At 39.5% G+C, this 22,303-nt stretch overlaps 1 protein-coding gene across 2 annotated transcripts in view; it reads left to right on the top strand.

Annotated features, from left to right (window-relative positions):
* The window catches only part of SLC35F1 (solute carrier family 35 member F1), a 235,413-nt gene that overhangs the window by 118,569 nt on the left and 94,541 nt on the right, over positions 1-22,303 (top strand). For both annotated transcript variants that reach the window (XM_001233613.7, XM_040697519.2), the window contains exon 2: positions 12,441-12,616. In XM_001233613.7, coding sequence (XP_001233614.1) covers positions 12,441-12,616 — 176 coding nt within the window. The remainder of the gene's footprint in view (positions 1-12,440; positions 12,617-22,303) is intronic.

Below are 22,303 nucleotides of genomic sequence, written 5' to 3'. Positions count from 1 at the left end.
GGCTGAATCAGCAGAAAACATTACTGTAGCTCGACTTTGATTCTGGTCCATTTTTTGCTAGCTCAGGAGCATGTTGTGGCCAGCCATCACCCAGTGCATGGGAAGGTGTTGTCAGCCATACACTGCGGCCTGTTTACAGCCTCATCGTCACCTCTACACAACTCCACTGCTTGATGCCAAAAAGGCAACATATATCTCAGTAAAAATTCCCACTGAAGATGATTGGTGATGTTTTCTTTTCTTGCACGTCCAAAATATGATGCTAATATTGTGGAGATATTGTAAAGCAGTCTAAGAAGCAGTGAGAATGGGCAGATAAGTACCCTGCCAGAATGTCAGCCTTCATTTATCTCCCACAAGTGGACATTATAGCTCATTTTTCTTCAAGGGCTTCATTTTACTTTGAGTCATCATTCTCATCCTTTAGGTCATTGTTGGCTTTGGTGGTACATTTGGCACCACAACAGGATTCTGTAGGCCGCAAATTTCTCTGTTCTGACCCTCTAAAAATTGGCAGGTTCATGATTCCCAGAATACTTTTTTTTTTTCCCTTTACTTCAAACAGCTTGCAATTTTAAACTATATTAAACAGCAGTACTGGAATCAGTGCCCTTACATTTTTTCAGCTGATCCTGTTCCATCGTTTTGTGTCAGGTCTGCAATAAATGTGCATTGCTGACAGAAGCAGTTATGCTGTTTCAATAAATTGAAAGGAATAGGAAGGGAGAGATTTATCTTGGAGCCCGGGGGCGGAGCAGTAAACCAGAACCATTTTACTCATGCTTACAAATGGAGAAGACTGTGTTGCAAATAGCTGGGCTTCTCATTTAGCAGGAGGTGATTTCTCTCCAACTGTAACTTCTGCTTTAAATATCTTTTTTTTTCTTTCCTTTTTGAATTATATGGAATAGAAATCTAAACAAAGATACAGAAGTTTGGACCTCAAGGTAGTTTTGGCTGTGTAATGGCTATCACTACTGTGTAGTGAGCAAACAGCAAAAGCAAGGAGTGGGAGAAGTATCTGCACTCCATTTTCCTTTGAGGAGAATGAATTTGTGGCGGCACATTTTGTTGGCTTCTTTTCTTGGAGGCCTATGGAATCGCAGAAGTAGAAAGGCAGAGAAGCATCTGGGCTGCATCAGCTCTGCACACTGAACTTGAAACTCCCTGAAGGAACTTTGTTTCTAGAAAGAACCAGTAGCACGGAAGAAGATTCAACACCTTTCAAGTCCTGCACCAAAAATCAGTCCCTTCTCTAATATATGGACTTTGCCCAGATCCACAGAAGGATTTAGAGATGATGATGTTGAGGTTTTTAAACTTTTTTTTTTTATGTGATAACTCTTATGGCGGAATTTGTAAGCTTAAGTGAATCACACAGAATCACAGAATTGCTCAGGTTGGAAAAGACCTTAAAGATCATCAGGTCCAGTGAAGCACCCTACTTCCCCAGTGAGGGAAATCAGCTGAGCCAGGAAGAATGCAGCCCACTGAAATCCCACATTTCTGCAGCCATGGGGTAGGCATTCACTCTTGAGAATGCTGTGCCTCATTTTGACTGGAGCACAAGCTTCTTGCCCAGAAGGAGGTACCGAGCTTTGTGAAGTAACCTAACCCTTAAAGTGTTTGCCTAAGCGGCTTTGGTGGTCTCCTTGTTCTGAGGAATTTGAATTCCCATCTTTCAACTACCAGAATAGATGTAAATCTGATAAGGGCATTTCCAGTTCATCCTTAGTGATGAAGTTGTGCCACCATGAAAGTAAGTATGCGGGCTTCACAGGCAAGTGGAGTGCAGAGGAGAGCATTTGCCCCGAAGGGAAAAATCTAGTCCTTCATGCATTAAAGAACTGCTGGGGGGGAAAAAAAGAAAAAAAAAAGCATGAAATTTTAATGTCCTTGCATTTGTTGTAATATCCATGAGCAAGCAACTTTGAGCATTACCACTGCTTGAGGGACTGCAAAGTGAGGCAATAGCAGTACCAACCCACGGATGGGAAATACCGAAAGAAGGTCAGGGCCTCAAAGAGTCAGGCAGAATGAGCCACAGGCGCACAGGCATCTTTGCTTTGAAGTAGATGGAGATCTGGAATAGTGTGCAGCAGCTTACTGCTGTCTTCAGTGAATTGCTAATATATCTTTCACCTTAAGTGATGCAGTTAAGGGGCCAGTTTTCAGGGATGAACATAAGAGTATTTTTGTTCAGATTTATTTTACTTGTTTTAAGTATGGAGGTGATAGTTGGAATTCACAGTAAAGATGATTCAGGTTTATGGAAGCTACACATGTATACTGGCCCACTGAAGCAGGGATTTTTCAACTTTTCATAGTTTCAGTGTTATCCAAAATGCTACTGGTAACTTCCAGAAAAATTGAAAAAAATATAGCAATTGTACTCTGAAAAATTAAGTATGCATAATTTTAGCCAAGAAAAAGATCTTGCAAAAGCCAAATCATTATTTTTTTTTAATTATATTTTTACATTGTATATTACATGCTGTCTGGAATGAAGTCATTGTTATTCAATATCTGCAGTTTGGAGATGTGCTGATATTAAAAAAAAACAACCTACATCTTGTAATAGCTGAGCTAGTAGTCCTTGTTCTCCAAAATCCAGCTTCCACCTTTGTAGATGTGTCTTTGCATCTTCAATACTCATAGCTGTCATTTTTTTTAACCTCCTATTTATTTGTTTATTTGAGTAATAATTAAAGAGTAATCACTTCAAGCACCTAATTGTAGATACACAACCAGTCCTCAGTAGTTACGCATTTCACAGGGCCAGAAATTTGGAAATAACTTTTGCAGTTTTCAGAAGCATCAGAAATAATCTGACTTCATACTGTCCTGCTGACTTACATATATAGAATTTTCTAGCAACTCAACCTGATTTCCTAAGCCTTTATTTCTTGTTTTTGGCAACAGTGAATTAGGTTACACTAGCATTTGTCATCTGAGGAATCTTGAGTCATTTGAGCTTGCTTGCAATCAGAGCAGTCAATCAAGATTGGCTTATCAGTGGCTGGGTACAGCAGGAACTGTAATGCTTTTTACCTGCTGCTTTATCAGCTGTCTCTCAGTAGCTGTAAGACTTAGTCCATAAACCCCCATCAGTTTAAACTGTATTAGCATTGTACAGTAATAGCAAGAGAGCAATAAGAAGAGATGTTGTACTTTTAGGGCACTAGTGAGCTATTTTTCTTGAAGTTGGAATCATCCCAGTCTATTACTGTGGGCTATGAGCTCCTTTGAGAAAACCAGGAGCTAATGATGATCTTAGCCGAACAGAAACTTTTAAAACTGTTTCTCATATTATCTAAAAATATTCATCACTGTATTTATAATGTCCTGTGCCTTAGGCATAAAAACCACTGCAAGTGAGATGAGCTAATAAAACTTGACAGAGAACTTTGTTTTCTCTGAGAGAGAGCTGTCACTCCGTTCACTTCCCAATTTGCTCCAACATCTGAAAGCTCAAGCTCACACATTTGAAACAGAGTAAGAAGACATATCTGTCTCATAAAAAATCTATTTATTTTTAAGCTTTATTCTTGAGTTATAAAAATAATGGCAGTCAAGTTTTTCTAGCAGCCCAATGCCTCTGACTAGCTTTTGAAGGCTAAAAGGTAGTATTTTCGGGAGCTCCCACGTTTCAAACGAAGTTCTACTCTGAGATATTACAGCTCATCTTAATCCGTATGTGATTCCCAGATTCTGAAGTTTGAATTAATTTTTGGAAGATTATGGAAGAAGCGCTACTTCACTAAAATTACTGTAGTCCTCAATTAGTGTTTGTAACTATTTTTTTTTGTCAGCTTTTGTGTAGAAAGTTAATTTTGTCCTTTATTATTCCAATCTAAATCAATTTTTTTGTATCTAAGATTTAGGGTAGTTTTAGAGCATATGTGGCAGTTTATAGAAGTTTATAGGCTGCAGTTAGTTTCAGTCTGTGTATTTGCCAAAATAATAGAATTATTTTCTTGCATGGTCACCTGTAATTATATTTCTGATTACATCACAGAGATTGGGATATTTTCACTCTATTCTGTAGTGCCTAGACTGGGACACTGCTAAAAACATATATGAAGAGACTGTTTTGCAAGGGAAGAAGCCTACTGTCTTCTAAGTCCTGCTGTGATTTGTAGTCGAAAAAGCACTATGACACATATGGCACTATCTGTTTTGAAGGCAGCTGTTTCAAAACTCAAGCGTGTTTTTAGGATATACTTGCTTTTTCTTTCTTCATCATCTCACTGGTAGGATGAAGCTGACTATTAACAAGTTGCACGAAGAAAAACTACTATGCACAGATTTGTCTGTAATGACTCACCACTGGGCTCCATCAGGATAGCAGCCTGGCAATACTCTGTCTGCACTTTGCTATTTTTAAATGCATGTTTTATTAAAAAATAAAAACAAGAAGTCCCATGTTTGCACTTTCAGTCACTGCAGCAGATTGTCTCAGCAATGTATTTCTAAATATTAAATGTGGGGGTAAGTTTTGTAAGAATAGTTTTAAAGCAGTTCCTTTGATATTAAGAGATCTATAAAACACATGCAGTTATGAGCACGTGTTTGTGAACTTGTGTAAAATCTTATAATAAGTGGAATGCATTTTCAAGAATTGTTGTAGTAGGAAATACATAAGATTCAAGACATTTATTAGGTAAGATCTCTTCTTAAGCAGCTGCTCCAGAGACCCTTGAGACTTTCTGACTTTATGATTCTACTTTCTTTTTATCAGAACCCAGCAATCCGTCTTAGCCCCTCAAGCTGTCACAAGCAGAGCCTGAATCAGCCACTGTTTTGAGGGGGATGCACCTAGGCCTTCAATTTTAGTGAGCTCCCAGAATACACTCTAACGTTCAAGCCAAGTTGTATAAAACAGAAAAGAATGGTTTAAAATAGAGAAAAATGAAAGTAAAACTGAGAACTGTCTTCTTGCCCTGTGTATTCTTCCAGTTATCTTGGTGGTTGCGTTGGCTTCTCCAGCCCTTGGGAAGTCCTGTCCATGTGCCCAGGTCTGGCCAGTCATTCCTTGCTCCTCATGGCTGTCCTTGGGTCTCTGCATAATCTGCGAGCTTCAGCTTCATGCTGGGACTCTCCCTTGCTTATCCATGCCTTGCCATCTCAACAGCCCTCTCATTGGAGCCACTGAAGGAAGGAACAATCCCACTTCCCTCTCTTGAAGCCCAGTTGAGACAGTGATATTACAGGATTGTAATGGATAGCTAGGAATGTGGAGACATAAACAATACTGTGCAGTATTGGAGCTGCACTGCACTGAAAAAAGTAATTTTAAAATCTCATTCTCACTGTGCAGAGTTGTAATGCAAGTAGGGAGAAAGTGGGGAGCTGGAGTGGTGGGAAGGTGGTGACAGCAAGGCACAGAACTCTCTTCCTCTCCCCAGTGTAAGGCATAAAGACTTTAAAAGAGTGAAAAAGGCTGAATTTTGAACTTGTGGCCTGCCTGAAAGAACTCAAAGCCTTGGTTAAAAAAAAAAAAAAAAAAAAAGACAGCATTTTACTCCTCTGCTGGCTTTTCTTCATTAAAAAAAATAGGCCCAGGTCTTCAAAGCCTGGAGCTTTTCAGACTAGGCTGAAGATTTGAGCTGCATGGAGATCACAGTGCTGTCCTCTTGTAAAGAGATTAAAGTGTTCACGTTCAGAAAATAAAGAGCTAATCCTCTCAAGACACTGCATAGAAACCACATTTCTTTTGAGCATCAGTGGGAGCTGGAGGTACTTTGCAACTAACCAGCTATAAAATTCACCCTTTGTACTGAGATCAAGTATACAGCCTTCACATCATTTAAATGCAACTGAAGATTTCCAAATAATGACTCAGTAGGAATTAAGTGATGGATAGACTTGTTCTTGCATAGGTTTCACTCTCTGATTTGTAGGCTAATATTAGACTTATTCATATTCTAATTCGGCATACGAGTTTAACTGGGATTCACGCTTTGGTGTTTCACTCTTCAGTTATGCTTTATGCCTATATTCCAAAAATATTTTAGACTGATCTGTTCTTCTCTACCAGAAATAGAAAAATACAGTATTTGGTGTAGATCTTCAAGACTACTGCATTTTCTTGAGGCATCATCCACTATGATCATGGAGAGTGTACATTATAGGAGTTGTTGACTAATAAAATAGGTGTGGTATATGCGATAATAGTGTTATCATCAGTATATATGTGGGGAACCTTGCTTACTTTTTAGTACTATGAACATTTTACTACAGATTATTATGGCTACTTCTGTAAATTATTATAAAGTTTCATGCAGATGCTTTAATACAGTAATTGAAGATACGTGCTTCAGTCCTTTCCTTACTAAGAGGCAGAGAGGAAAGAAAATTTGCATTTGCCAATGTGTAGGAGTTTTCCCCTGTGAAATAGACATTTCAGAATGATGGGGAGAAAAAAAAGAAAGTTTCTGTGCTTAGTGGAGATCTTGTTTTCTAGGTATGATCAATTCCTGAGCAATGAAGGACAAATAGGCCTCAAGCATATGAAGCCTCCTATTAGAAAATGTGAAGCTTTAGCTTTCAATGAGAACTCAAATGATTGTCTTGGAAAAGGTTTCAGAAAATCGTGTTAATTTTTTATTTTACAAGCTGCCTGTGTGCATTAAGTGCAAACAGCAAAGCATGGAAGCAATGTCTGTGGCCTTATTAAGCAGTCATTCAAATGCAGGGGGCTGCTGCCGCAGAAGCAGTTGGACTCCAGGGGTTTTGGTGTTGGAGTTTTTGTCACATGTGTTTTGCCATCTTTTCCTGTAGAAATGTGTGTAAACATTTCTATTGGTCCATGTTTGAGATTCCATATTTAACTTTAAATGTTTAAATAAATTCAGCCTGTTTCTCATAGGTGTTTAAGCTCAGCTCACTTTTAATCAATATAAAGTTTTTAAGACCTTGCTGTATTTTTTCTTGTGCTTTTATATAAACATACTAAAATGCAGCAAAGTGACAAAGCCTGGCAAGATTACAGTGCTGTGACAGACATCATCAGCTTAGCTATGACATAACAGCAATCAGTCTCTAAATGAAGTGTGTCAGTTTTTACTTTTTTTTTTACTATATGCTTGGAACATTTGGAAAGATAACTATGTATAGCAGCCATTATCGTCATGCAGAAGGTGTCATCCTGCCTGCAGGCCTGCTCTATCAGTGCTGTAGAGCAGCCTGTACAGATGGGTTTGTCTAGTGAAATCTCAGCTCAGGAAATGGACTGCTAATCTCTCATCTGCTGGAGCCTGTGGCATGCTGATGGATCAGCACACCTCATGCTAGAGATTAAAAATACTGATAGACACTGTTCTTTATTGCATCTTTAACTGATGCAATGGGAATCTATCAGTGGAAGGAGACCAAATAAGGTATAAAAGAGAGGACGGAAAGCAATTAACTTAAAAAAAATCTAACATGGAGACTATCAGATTTAAAACAAGATTTAGTGTCAGAATAAAACAGTCCCAAATGTTTATATCACTTTGTCACCTTTTACTTGTCACTGATTCATCCAGCATATGGCAGCTATGGGTTCTGTGGACCATTCTGAACACTGTACTCAATTGATTTGTGTTGTAAATGGTGTTTTAATGTTTTGGGGAGGATATGGGAGTAGACTAGTAATCAAAGCTAAATGTTCTAACCTTTTGAAAAATAATTACTGGAGTATGTGAGGATTATAGAACCATAGAATCATAGAATGGCCTGGGTTGAAAAGGACCACAATGATCATCGAGTTTCAACCCCCCTGCTATGTGCAGGGTCACCAACCACTGGACCAGGCTGCCAAGAGCCACATCCAGCCTGGCTATGAGGTTAGTACTTTGTTTCATGCCGGTGTGCATGTGCTAAGAACCAAATATGAGCTTCGGAGTTGCTCTGATACAAGAATGTCTGCCTTCAGAGGCTTATGGTGTTATCATGTACGATAAACTCAGAGAAACTCAACTTAGCTGACAGAAACTTCCATATGCTTGGAGAGGCAAGTAAAATGACACATGGCAGCTGCCAGCCTGAGCATTTAGACAGGATTGAACGGTCCCAGTGCAAAGATGATGCTTTATGTTTTGGCACTATTTCTGAAGAAGCTGTAAAGAAGTATTGTTTAATCTCTTTAGTATATCATAAAGCACAGACGATAGATGCCTAGTAATGTGACGTCTGGCAATTTAGGAGCAATTCTGACCTACTTCTTTCTTCATAATACTCATCCGACTCAGTTGCAAACATTAGGCGTTAACTAGAAAGAGTGACTACACCAAAATAAATTTGATTGTTTCCAATACAGGATTTTAATGCAAGTGCCAGCAATAAATAAATAAATAAAAATTGAGGAATGGGTTTTAAATTGGTGTTTTATGGGAGAAGAATGTCTCCTATTTGCTCTGTATTAATAAGCTAGTATCATGAGTTCATGAGATCAAAGTTCAGCTGTAAGCTGAAGATTTCCTGCTTTAACCTGGCTTGAGATGATACTGTTGATCCTAGCAGGGGCTCAACACTCAACTAATGAGAAATCAGTCTCTAACAGGTCAAAAACCTCAATTCTGTGAAGTTTTTTGTAGTGACAGTCTTTTTTGTGCTCTGTTTGAAGGCCCTCAAACCGTACGTCTTCTTCAGTATAGGATTGAATGTCACTTCCCCAGTGAACAAAATTACTGCTGAAGCCAATGTGACAGACCAAAGGCTTAGGGAAGATATCATCCTCTTTGTGCCAGTCCTTGAGTGGTGAAGAGAATCAAAAACCAACAGGGAAAACTGATGCAGATATATATGCGGATGTATACCATGCTGGCTATTTCAACACTTATAATATTTAGGAAAGATACTTCCTAATGAGTGCCAGAGGTGATGGCAGTGAGTTACTTGCTTTATCCTCTGTCTAAAGGAAGTAGTAGATTTTCCACAGCCATTGAAAGCTTTTTTTAAAATGTTTGCTAATTCATTCTCCTTACCAAAGAATGGTTATGTTGTTATTCTTATCTAGGTATTAAAGGCTTGAGAGCTAAGACTCTTATATTATTAGATCATTGCTGTCAGGAGAAATGAAATACAGATAACATTATCAGGCATTTTCTGTACAATTCAGGCATCTTATGTTGGGTTTTAGCCATCTTATGTTGGTTTTTAAGGTTATCCAAATATTACATTATTCTTTATTACTGCTGTATGACATCCCCACTAATTAAAACCAATAAACTGACATTTGTTTCTACTTTTCTAATTGGCAATGAGCAATGAGTTATCTTCCCATTATTGCCCACCCAATGCAACAATCAGCATTGTATTGATTTTGTGATTTAATTTCTTTTACTTATTCATTTCACCAAGTAGTTTTCCCAAGTAGTGATTAACATCAGTTGCAACCTATACTGATGAGAGGAGCATACCAAATTTTCTGTGCTCTTATGTGTTATTCATGTCAGCAGTGGACCTACATTTAGGTATGGAAGGAGAGTTAGTGTGGGTGTGAAGAAAGTTAGAAATAACTACACAGTATAAAATGGATCATTCTTGCTTGAAGTCTGAACACTTAATGGACCTTTGAACTAGTTCTGCTTAAATATCTAATTTATTCTCCTCTGAAGAGATAGAATTATAGGAAGAGATGTGTATTTTCATGTTATATATCACTGTGAAATGTCCTGCTAAGTTCTGGATGGAGAAGGAACACGACAGCTTGATTTCAGAATGTGTTTTCTTACATAATTAAAAAAAATCAAAGTATGTGTGATAACTAGAGGCAAGCAATACATATGTATTGAGTGTCATTTGTGTAGCTGATGTTTTGGAAGGCAGTGGACTTTACAGGACTACTTCTATAGGTCTTCCACAACAAATGTTTTCGATATTTTTTAGAACTCCGTTGGTGTTCAAAAGACAACTTTTACTTACATGCTAACTCAAGCCACAGCGACTATATATACTAATCCTCAAATAGACTTTACAAACTGGGAGGGGTTCCAGTTCTTAGCCTTGATTCTTGTCCATGTCTGCTTTTGCTGAACTCCTAATTACCTTCTTTCTTCACTGCAATTTCAGTAACGCAACACTGGGTGCAATTTTTGAGCCCCCCAATAAAGGAATGATGTCCACTAGTCAACTACTGTATGGAGTAAGGAGTACGTTATTGAAGAGATCCTTTCATAAATGATCAAATGAGGATGTATTCAGCTTTCTGTAAATCAGTGCAGAGTCCAAGATACTTCTATCCAGAACAGGTGCAGTGCCACAGTGAGTGTAATACAATACATGTTAATGGGCGTGGCTGAGATACAGAGGACAGTACCTGCATCCTCTGCATCACCCGCATCCTCTGTAAAACATAAACACCTTTAGAGATACAGATTTACAAACTTTAATTTATTAATGAAATTAAACTACAAAAAAGAATAGTAGGCAAGAGGGCAGTACTGCATGAGGCTTCACTGTAGGGCAGACATAACACAGTCTACCCAACTGCTTGAAGGACTAACATACAATTTACAAAACTTATATGTGAATTTAAATTGCAATCACTATTCAGATTTCTTACTCCCCATCAACAGCATTGTAGGTAGTGGCAGAAGCTCAGGAACTGCTATTTTCACAGCACTGATGTCTTAGTCTCGGATATCACCTCTGCTGAGTGTTTGTTTCACACTGCTATGTGTTGCAGTAGAGTGAGTAATGTAGGAGTGGAGGCAGTAGTTGTGGAATCGTATTTCTTACTTATTCAGCAGTCTGCCATCAAAACATAGGGTTTAACACGATAAAGTTTGTTCTCTTACTATCTGTGTCAGACTGTTTGTCAGTGAGGTATGTTAGGTGAATGTAACTACCCAGCCTCTTGTGCTTTCTGCTATCTGCTTGGTTGAATCACGCCATGACTGACACTGAGACACATTAGTGGGAGGATTGTTTATGAGAAGAAGGGAAACAAATTTGACACTTGAGTTTACAAGGGAAGTTGTTGCTGGAGCACAGATGCTCACTGCCACCAAACACTCACAGCTGAGGTCAGGGAATCTGTCAGAGAAAGCAAAGCAGCCTTGAAGCAATGCTATTTTACAGGCTGGCAGAAGAGAGCACACATGAATTACTGTTAGAGCTGAGCAGAGAGCTTCCCTCTTTCCTTTACTTCCTTAGGATTGCCTAATGCCCTTTTTTTTTCATACCATGCTCTAATGAGACATGCAGAAGAGTTCCTCTCCCATCTCCCTCTCTCCTTCCTTGGTTTCCTCAGAGACTTACAGTCTCTTCTAGGGACTGGTGGCAGTGACAGCAGCAGCCAGCTGGTCTCAGACTACGTGGTCCCTTCTGATGTCCTTCTGCACTCCCTGGTAGTTGTTTTTATTCTCTCATGTCATGTCAACATGCTACATTTTGTGCTTTTCATAGAGCAAGGCATAGATGTGAAACAGGCTTGATCAGAACACAAGTAAATCTGGGAAAAGGGTAATTTAAAAATACATATACTCCTGTGCTGTGGATATCCTATGACAAAAAATATTGATAAAATGAGTTTTGGGGGGGCTGAGTTGGGCTGTGCCATTGGCTAATGATGCTCTGGCAGAAGAGTACATGAGATACTTGGAAGGGAAAAGGATATTGTGGAGAAGACTGAAGAAAATATATAAAAAGAATATGCACCATAAAAGAGTTAGTTTTCAAATACAGCATTTTCTTGAGCAAGGAGGAGGAAATTATAGGAAGACAGAACATGCACAAAGAAGCTGTCAGAGATCCGTGGGGAGAGAGAATGGGGAACATTAGATAGGGGAACAGAAAAGACTGGGAATCAAGGTTGAGAAAAACAGATTAAAGCAATAAGCCAAAGCAAAAAATACATTTTGAAGAACCACAGTGAGACATTTCATCCAAACAGAAAGAAAAGGTGAGAAAGGTAGAAGAAAAGATACATCGGTTTGCACAGTGGGTGGGAAGAACAGTTTATACAATGAAATGGAAATGAAATGAGAATGAAGTTGCTGGGTAAATTCGAGTTGGTGGAGAAACATGGTATCTTTTCACATCAGAGGGAATCCTTTCTTTGTCGCTCTCCCTGTGGCTACTAAGTCCTGGAAGAGCTGTAATTCCAGCCTTAGCTGAAGGACTCAGGAGTATCCTGGGTCATTCTGGTGGGGAAAACACTTGAAGAAAAGGGTGCTGTGTTACAAATGATAACTGATAAGGTTGCTGTATTAAATGGTAACTATCATTTAATCTTTGTGAAAGGAGAAATGTGAGATTAAACGGTAGGGATTTACCATCTACTGCTATTTAATATGTGTATAAAAGCTAGTGTGTTCCACTGTAAGCCAGTGATAAGTACAGAAATGATGGATGCTTTACATCATAATACATGATTCTTGGAGGAGAGTGAGCATTTCCTGCACAGTAAGAAGCTCGGTGTTTTATGTCTGTACTTCTCTCATTCCTTTTAGGGATCTCTTGCTGTCTGTGGCTCTTGGCCAGGTACTCTCGCTCCTTATCTGTGGCATTGGACTCACGAGCAAGTATTTGTCAGAAGATTTCCATGCCAACACACCTGTTTTTCAGAGCTTCCTCAATTATATCCTTCTATTCTTGGTCTACACAACAACACTAGCTGTCAGACAAGGTAAGTGTCTATCTATGAAACTCATAATGTTTTGTGTAAGACAGTGATGATAAAGCTTTTTCAGAACAACAATAAATGGGTTATGCTTAAGTGTGATTTAGACACATCACAGTAATATTTATAATATATTTACGCTGCCTGGTAAAGTATATTTGATAAACAAACAAAAAAAAGCCACCTAAATCTTTGTTAATGAAGAATGAATTGACAGATTCAGGATTAGGGTTAGATTCAGGGATAGGGCTTCAACCTATATGCAGAAAAGAAACATCAGTACTTTTTACATCCTAAATATGTTTTTAGGAATTCTCTTCTTGCTGCTCTGGCACCACAGCCATACATTCAGGGTTTGTTTTAGATCTAACTGCGTGTCTTACTGGGAAATATTAGTATGCTCTACATCTCATGTAGGTTAAGGAGAGCTCAGAAGCAAGGAAAGAAGAGAGTTCGCTTGTTCTAGTTGCTCATCAAAGCAACTCAGTAGTTCACCAACTATTAGCAGCCAATTTTGAGTGTTTTGGAAGTAGGAGGTAAAGGGAGGGAATTTGGGATGCTGTCTCTCTGAGATGCTGGGTGGGCAGAGCAGTTCTACAGCCCTGCTGCTGCTCTGGAACAGGGTTTGTGTAAACAATCTGGCCCCCAAAATAAGAAACGCATCTAAGTGCCATTCAGTACCATATGCCAAATGATCCTCTGTTTAATAGTCTATAGATAACATAGGCTTTTGGTGCCTTCCCTGCCCATCCCTCCCTTCTCTGTGATTTCCTGTTTAGATAAGGTATGGGAGATGAATGCGTTTAAGTACATATCTCATCCACTCATTTTTTCATAATTGTTTTATTTATTCATCTTCACAAAACACATGGATTAGAAGCTGCAGGGGAACTGTTATGTCACAGCTTGAACTGGTGATTGAGCACCTGGTGAAAGGGTGTTGTTGGCCCAGGGAGCGCGGGCAAACTGCACCTGTGCTCCCCATGTGACCAGGAGAGGTAGACCCACAGTAGAGCCACCCTGGGCTCTTATAAGGGCCAGCCACTGATGGGAGAGCATTTCTTGGACCCAGGCTGCTTCTTGAGAAGGATGGTTATATAGTCAAAGAGCTACTTCACCAGTTGGGTGAGTTCAACTCATCTTTCTGTATTTGACTACCTGTGAATACTTTGCCTAGTATTGTCAAGACCCTGTTAGAAGCAATTTTGCTTCTTCATGAACAGGACAGGAGCAAGGTAAGAGAGCAAAAATATCACTTGCTTTCCTGATCCTCTTTTCCTGGGGGAAGGAGGGAAGGGCTCTGTCAAGGAAAAGAACTAGAACGTGTATTAGGCCCCAAAACATCTATTAGCATGTTGAGGGGGCTCATACTTCTTATAGGAGCAAATAGTTCTGAATTGTTTTTTGATGATTTGGGAACAACCCTGAAGCTTAAGTTCTTTAGTCAATATAGCAGTGTGGTACAACACTGTAAAGTATAAAAGCATTCCAGAACAGTAGAGGCTTCATTCCTATGGGGGGTGGGGGGAGCCACTAAAAATATACCACTATACTACAGTAGGAAGTGCTCAAATGTACTACAACTGGAGTTTTACAGAACTTGCCTTATGTTGACTGTTTTTAATTTTATTTTAATTTGTTAAGACAAGGGAGGTTAAACAGCTGAGGAAATGTTACCTCTTTTATAAGGAAGAATTGCTCAGGCAATGTGTCAGTCTTGGAATTTCAGTTGTGTAGGGGGAAGAAACACCACATGCTTTTCTCTGCAAAAGGCTTGAAATGTATATCAGTAGCATCTTCCTGGAGAACTGAGCTTAAAAATAGTTCGTATGAATGGAGGATTGCCTAGCTGTTTGCAAATTCTATCTAAAAATGCTCTCCTCAGGACTGATATAGATTTTGTGGAAGCTGAGTCCCTGTGACTTTTAAATAGATTTGCTTTTTTTAAGCACAGAATTATGGGAGGATACACAGGCTAGGAATCTGTTATGTATTACGGGGGCTTGTTTAGAGTGCTGTTTGTTGCCCAGTATACATTTACTTTCAATAACACTATCAAGCTCTGTGTTTTACGCACATAAAAGCACTTAAGTTTCTACTTTATTTTAATAAAAGTAATTTTCTGTTTCTAAATGGAGTGACTGGTTAAAGAGAGTTTGTTGGAGTGCTCTCTAGTTCCAGTAAGGTAGGTTTGGGAAGTGAATGGGGAAGTGTTAGTGTAAGCTCAAAAATATGTTTTGGACGTGTGAGAGTGGTTGGGGAAGATGTTTGAAGAGGATTGTGGTTAAATATGGAGTGTGCAAACAACCAGAGCACAACATAATGGGTACCAGAGGAATAGCCTGTAAAAGGACTATCAAAAGAGAGCTATTAAAAAAAGAAAGATGGTTTGCCTTAGCGTCCAAAAAAATCTAGAACAGAATTAGCTACTAAAGTAATGAAATCCACTATCCAGGCACTCACCGTTGCATTCTTGCTGAATGGCAGAGCAGTGTACAGCCAGCTCATTTACTCAGCATTTAATAATGCCAAATGATTGAGCTTGGCATTCTTTTTGCTTATGTATTTACTCAAATTCATTATCTGTGTTTGTTCCACTAAGGCAGTTTTTCTAGCACCTCTAATCATTTGGCTTCATTAGCAGGTGGAAGTCACATAAGTTATGTTACTTTCATATGGACCAATTCTGTTCTGAGTGCCAGGAGCATCAGAAGGTGTTTTTTTTTTTAATCAGTTGCAGTTCTCCTACTCTGTATGCAAGGTTTAAGATTTTTAAATTACCTTCTTTCTCCTTCAGAAATCAAACCATTGTAAGTTGGCTGAGAGTCAAAATTAACTGTATCCCTTTGTCTTTCTCTTCGCTTGCTTTTCTAGCCTCTGGGGTTTTGCAGGAATGTACTCACCAAGAAGCAGTCACTTGAGGTGGCCAAAGAAAACCTTAATTCTCTGTAGGACTCAAAACTATAATTTTTCTGAGGCATGCGGAACTCTGAAATTTCTATTAAATGAAGTGTCTGGTATCTAGATAACTTATTTTTTCTATTCTGGATATTCGTGTGCTCATCTTAATTCTTTTTTTGTTGTACATAAATTGAAGTTGAACATAGTGTTTCCCTGAAGGTGTTTGTGCAGAGGTTCTTCACAGTGAGAAGTGCACACCCTCAGATGTGCAGAGGAGCAGGTAGACACTTATCCCCAAGTGTGTACCCACTATTGCTTCTAGTCAAATGCTCTTTAATGCACCAGTGTTCGTGTGCTGAGGTCTGAATATAATTTTTAGGAGTTTTTAAATGAAAACCATGCTATAAAATTTGTCACTTATGCAGCATTATCAGGCAATGAATATCACTGTTTCATCTGGTTGATATAGGCCAGATATTGAGTAACTAATAAAGAAACTCTCAGTTCTTCTTCTTGAGGTAAATTCTTCTCCTGCCTGTTTTTACAGCCAAAGTCTTTGTTTGTCCGTGTTAACACCTCTGAGTTGAGAAGAAGGTTTTAGCACGTATTAGCTCAGTCCCCTTGTCAGCAGAGGATTCTGCTTAGCGAGAGCTTGTCAGAATACTACCTGATAGTCCTCTGGGTTGTATGCTATTACTGAGGAAAAGGGACTCCTTGCCTATCAGGAGGAAAAGCCTTCTCTCAGTGAAATGAAGCTATGTGATGTACAACTGGTGGAGATTAGTTTTAACACCTTAAAAAGCAGTAAGTTGGAAATGGTCCATAGTGGACCAGAAGGTGTTAATTACAGTCAACATGGGTGCAAGCATCAGCAGCTTGCAGCCAAAAATAGGTTACTTCTAAAAGCCACCTCACATGTGCTACAAATGAAAACAACGCATCTACTAGGTGTTTAAAAAAAATAAGTGAAGCTGCTATTTTTTACTGTCCTGGAACCCAAGGGATGAGGGAGCAGTAAGGGTGTGTTTTGAACAGAGGGGGAGCATAAAGCCTTAAGGGCTAAATTCTGCATGAGTAGCATGCCACAGTGCAACTCCCTTTAATTTCAGTGCAACAAGTTAGTATTTTCGGACTACCATTTGTGAGAGCTGGCAATAATTTGCTAATTCAGAACAGGTTTTATGAGATAGGTTTTATATATGCATGGGTTCTGCTTATAGACTGAGGATATAGAATATGTTAATGCCAACATGGCTTTCACTGGAGTAACTGTAGTGTCTTAGATTTGACAAATAATCAGATCCAGTCTGTGCCTCTACATTAAATACAGAGCCCTGTGACTCTCTTTAAGATTGCAGTCATGTCACTGGAATTCAATTTCTTCTTATGCATTTTTGTCTTGGACTTGTTTATGACCTCAGTATCTCAATTGTATGTAAATTACCGATTCATCTGCTATTCAGACATGTATCCTTATTTAGATACATGGGGAGGAAAAAAATGACTGTAACATCCTTTCCACTTCCCCAGGATAACTGAAATGGGATACTTGAAGGAAGGTATGACACTTTATAGGCATTGGTTTCTTTTACTGCAGTTGTTGTCAGTTTTTTATTGAATGATAGAAAGGATAGATGTCTCTTTATTTTCATTCCGTTTCACTCCACTAGCAATGTTATCTCAAAGCTAGTATTATGCAGTTGACTTTGATAGACATACCATAATTTCTTCAATATTAACAGCATTTTTTTCTAGTCTGCCTTTAAGACTATATCTAAGAAGCTTAAGAATATATCTGGGAAACAAAGAAAGTACATGATTTAACCTGATCACACTATCTTAGGTAGAAGATACTTTGGGCAATATGTGTTGTATCACTGAGGTGAAAAGTCTTCCTGAAAGGCATCAATCCTGTCAGTGTTTTCAAAGAGATGCCTTCAGAAAAATGGAACCTCCTGTTTGTTTAGGAGGACAGGGAGTGTTTTTGGTTAGCAAATATACATTTCATCATTGTTCAGTTTCCTTAGCATGTTTGTGTCTCTGCTGTAGAATGAAGAGCCTGTTGATGCCTTCTGTGTTGAAACAAGTCCCCACAGCCCTAGGCATACCGCTTTATGGTCCTCTCTGCTTATGACAGAAGTGGTGCTCAGTCCCTAAGGACAATATGTTGGTGAGGCCACACCCAGCCTCTGCATGGCAAACACATTACTGAAGTTCCCCTTGAAACCTGAGGGAAATGAGTCTCAATCTGGCCAGGATCCTCCTAGTCCACCTGCTGCAATGGGATGGGCTAACTGTGTTGTAAAAATGAAGCATTGCAGTGAGTATGACTTGGGATGGTGAAAAATGATGATGTTCTGATCTTTGGTATTCTCAGAACAGCATTGCAGATTTTTCCCTCTCTGTAGAGCTTTGCAGTCTATGGTGTACTTTCTCCTAATCACTCTGGGCTTTTAGGTAGGGGTGCCAAGTTATGTAGGCTATGTTTATTATGGCAGTAGTCCACCAAACAGTCCTTTTGTCTGTGCTTTGAACAGCCCTTCTCATATTTAGTAGGAATTCTGCACTTCAGGAGGAAGAAACTAAAGCTGGCTATTTAGAGGCACTTAAAACCCAGATTTTTTTTTTGTAACCTGCAATTTTTTGTTTTGAATAGATGTATAGGATTGAGAAGTGTAACTTTTCATCTGATTGTTTCCTACCACATTGTAGGTAACAGTTATGTAACTAAAAAGTAAAATAGCATGACTAGATCCAGTTTCCTGTCCAGTGCCATTTCTAGAATCATTTTGTCTATGAATTTTCCCTCCATTTTCAACTGTTTTTTTTAATTTCCTGCTGTGAATTACAGAATATTGCTGCTGTCTCCACAGCACGAACTGTTACTATTCTGCTCTGTAGGCGGTTACAATTCAGAGGTGTTTAACTATTTCTTTGTGTGTAAAGTTCAGAGGACGGTGTGATCTTGTTCTTTCTGATAGGTTCCCAAAGCCACAGCATTTCCCTTCCCAATCTGATGAAGTCTTCCTGCATTCTTCATCCATTATACAGAAACAGATGCAATTGCAACACTGCTGGTAGGAATCATAAAATGGCTTGGGTTAGAAGGGACCTCAAGGGTCATCAAGGTCCAACTGCTGTGCTACAGGCAGGGTTGCCAACCTCTAAATCAAGTACAAGATCAGATTGCCCAGGGCCCCATCCCACCTGGCTACAGTAAAAAGCAATAGACCACACCGAGTATAAGAAGACAGGTTTAAAAACAGTAAACTTGACCTTTGTCTTCTGTTTTGCTGTTCCTATTGATGGAGTTAGGTAGTTTTTTTTCGGCCCTCGGGGTTTTTCATTGCCATCTGCCTTGTTTCACTAACCAGTGTGCATAAGCTTTCTGCTTTGGCCTTGCTGCTGCTTTCCACCCACACAAGGGACCTGCCATCTCAGAGCTGAGTCAGTTTTCATCAGGTGCATTTTGCTTCACCAGCTGTTTAGTAAGTTAAAAATAAACACTTGTAGAGGTGAATCCTGGCCCCAAATGTAGTGAAAAGGTGTTGACAGGTAATGCCACAAAAGAAACCTCCACCTTTTCTTTCTCATGTTTTAATTTCTCAGTTCTGTCTCCTAATTGTTAGGCCAGGCACCTGCTAACCAAGCCTGTGGCACAAATCCCATGTTAAAAAGCATGCACTCTTCTGATAATCTTCTTGTAATTTATTGGAATGATAAGATGCGTGTCCCATGGTTGAAGATTGAGAAGTAGTTTTCCTTTAGGATTCATGGGGCAGCAGTTCAGCAGAAGCACAGTATGCCATGGTTTAATGATGTAAACACTAACATAGTCAAGGTGACCCCAGAAGCAATACAGGCTAGGCCTATTCATGCATCCATGCAGTAGCATTCTCTGTAGTAGTAACCCATGGTCTCTGATGCAGTTCATTCAGAGTCCAATTTACTTTCAAAATAGCTCTGCTGCTCAAATAAATACTCTTTGTGCCATCAAAGACAAAAGAATCTCCATGAGGACTTTGACCAAAAGTACAGGAGCACCTCATTTTTCCTGTCTGCTGCTTTAGTTGAGGAAAAAAAAAGGTGGGGGGGAGATGACTTGTAGTCCTCTTGATCTAATTTAGGAAATGGGAGGTCTTATCTACAAAGAACAGAGAATTTGTACTAAGATTGCTTGTGAACTAAGGGTACCTCTCCTTGTAGCAGAATCCTTGGAGTGTTTACACTGCATAGTGAAAACACTTAGTGTATGGGAACTGTTGAATCACGGCCATGGATTGACCACCTGAGGCGAGTGCTGAGTCAGCTGCAGGGGCACAGGTGAATGCAATTTCACCTGAGTGACTGGAAGGGGTGGAGCCTGGCTCCACCCCTCCTAGACCCCATTTAAGGGCTGACTCCCAAGGAGGAAGGATCTCTATCTGGAGATCACTCCTCTTGGAGCCCTTCTGCAAGCCCAGGACATGGGTAAGATCTTTATTTCATTACTCCTTTGTAACGCAATAATCTCTCTGGTCCAATACCTGTATACCTGTTTGCCATACAATTTTAGCTTAAGGTGTTCAGGCATGGTCACGTTTTTGGCTGCCAAGCTTATGCCATCAGCCAGTTTCTTCTAGAAACAATATTTGGATTTGCATCATGATTCAAATACTGGTGCTTATTTTGTAAGAGCAGGCATTACAGGCCCTATTTGCAGTGAACATAACAGGAATGCCAAGCTTTAGGCTGGCTGTCCTGGGTGATGGACTATGTTTGCATCAGGATGCTGCATCATCACTGTGAGGCAGAGTCTATATTGAATGTACTGCTGGAGAGTAAGGCAGTTTTACCCTGGAGGTGAGTGTGCATACAGTCTCCTGTTTAAGAACATCTAGCCAGATGTGGCAGCTCCATGCTAGTAAGTCTGTAAATAAAATCATGGATGCAATAAAATGGAGGGCAGCACACTTATTCAGCTTACAGCTGCAACACCACAGGTAGCTGGTGGGATTTTGTGGAATCCAAACAACGATCACAGGGTGGTGTTTTACGCTGTGATGCAATGCTTTTCTTGTTGATTTCAGTACCAAGATCTGAGTCTTGGGGAAAATCCACAAGATACATTTGCAAGCATTCGTTTGGATCAAGATTTAGGTTTTGTTGCTGAGCCTGTGAAGCTCCCTCCTTGCACTCTGTTCCAGGAGCTGTGCCAGCCTTTCAAGCACAATGCTAATCTGCATGGAATTCTATGGATACCAGTTTGTGGAGTGAAACCTCGTTTCTGGAGGCATGAGTGGATAGGCTCAAGAAGGCTCTTAGAAAGTGCCATTTGAACACTTGTACTTCTTAGCTCCTTGACTTGTATTCCCATCTCAGCAGCTGAAGCAATGTGTGTTCATATTGTACCACAGATCCAAACAGGCACAGATGATACAGATTACATAATGGAGGCTTTCTGGACACCTAGAAAGCCAGGTTAAATTCCTACAGGTGCTTAGGTACCATGGCAGGGGACACATACCAAGCTTTGAAATTATGAGACAAATTTCCATGCTGTGCAGGACCATACGTGGTTCTTGGTAATTTTATCTGGGGATAAAGCAGTTCCCTATCTAGCCAAGACTGCCTTACAGTATGTCAAATAATAGTCTCTTAAGGGTGTGAGCTGACTTGCAAGCAGAGCATTATTTTCTGTGGAATTAAGGGGTAACTATCCTTTGTTGTATTTGTGTATGGATCTGACTCCTCCCCTCCCCCCCCCCCCCCATACATAAACATTTCAAGTGCTGTTTACAAAATCAACCATCCCTTCTCACTGCAATGACAAAAGTTAATGTTTCTGATAAACTAGTGTACCCTTGATCGTACAGCTGTAAGCAGGAATGCAGGGGTCATCTCTCATTTCATGTAGTATCAGTATTTGCTTGTGGTTTATGGGATCTTTAAACATTCATCAATTCAAGCAGTAGCCAGGGTATCCAAATCCACGTGCAGTGCACGTAGCATCAGTGTTCGTATGGGAGATTTGAGTGTGGTTACAAGATGATAACTGTATTGCCTGAAGGATGTAAGTCCTGCTCTGCCAGAGTGGTGCTTTGTATGTAATCAGTGTAAAAATTCAGAGGAGTAGAGTTTATCCTTGCAGTCGTCTTTCTCATTAAAAAAGAATCATAATGAAAGAACAAAGCAGTCCCTGCAGTGAATTGGATTGCCTTCCTAAGTTTTCATTAAATCAAAGACTCAGCAGCATCTCATTTTGCAGAGCCCAGTTGTAAACTGTATATAAGACTGGCAGCAAAGTCTCTCTGAAGATCGCATCTTAAGGTTTGGAAGTGTGGCGTACTTCTCTTACATGGGAAATAGCCCACCTCTCCATTCTCTTTCTTGGATTTTATTAGCTTCTGTTAGCAAGATCGCAGCAGGACAAAGAATTAAAGAGCATATGTAGTGCTTCAAGTAACTCATGTTCACAACTGCAAAACTTGATCTAAATAAACTGCCTCACTTAAAATAAGGACTATAAAGTAGTTTGAATCAGGGAAATCGAAAGTAACATCAGTAGGGGGGAAAAAGCTCAACTTTCTACTTATTTTTACTGTTCTTACCTAACACCAAGCCATAATTCAAATAACAATTTACCCGTCGTCCCTATCCATTATTGTAATTATAATCATATAATTACCAGTAAGACTAAATGCATTGCCCATGCAAAAAAAAAAAAGTACAAATATCCTGTATGTTTTTTGCACTGCCTTAGAGGTGTTTTTTTTCTTTCTATTTGGCTCAGCTGTTAGCCATTAGCATGCC

Source organism: Gallus gallus, chromosome 3 (assembly GCF_016699485.2).
Source record: "Gallus gallus isolate bGalGal1 chromosome 3, bGalGal1.mat.broiler.GRCg7b, whole genome shotgun sequence".
Taxonomy (NCBI): domain Eukaryota; kingdom Metazoa; phylum Chordata; class Aves; order Galliformes; family Phasianidae; genus Gallus; species Gallus gallus.
The sequence above is the reverse complement of the archived record's forward strand: the minus strand, read 5'-3'. Positions and strand labels throughout refer to the sequence as shown.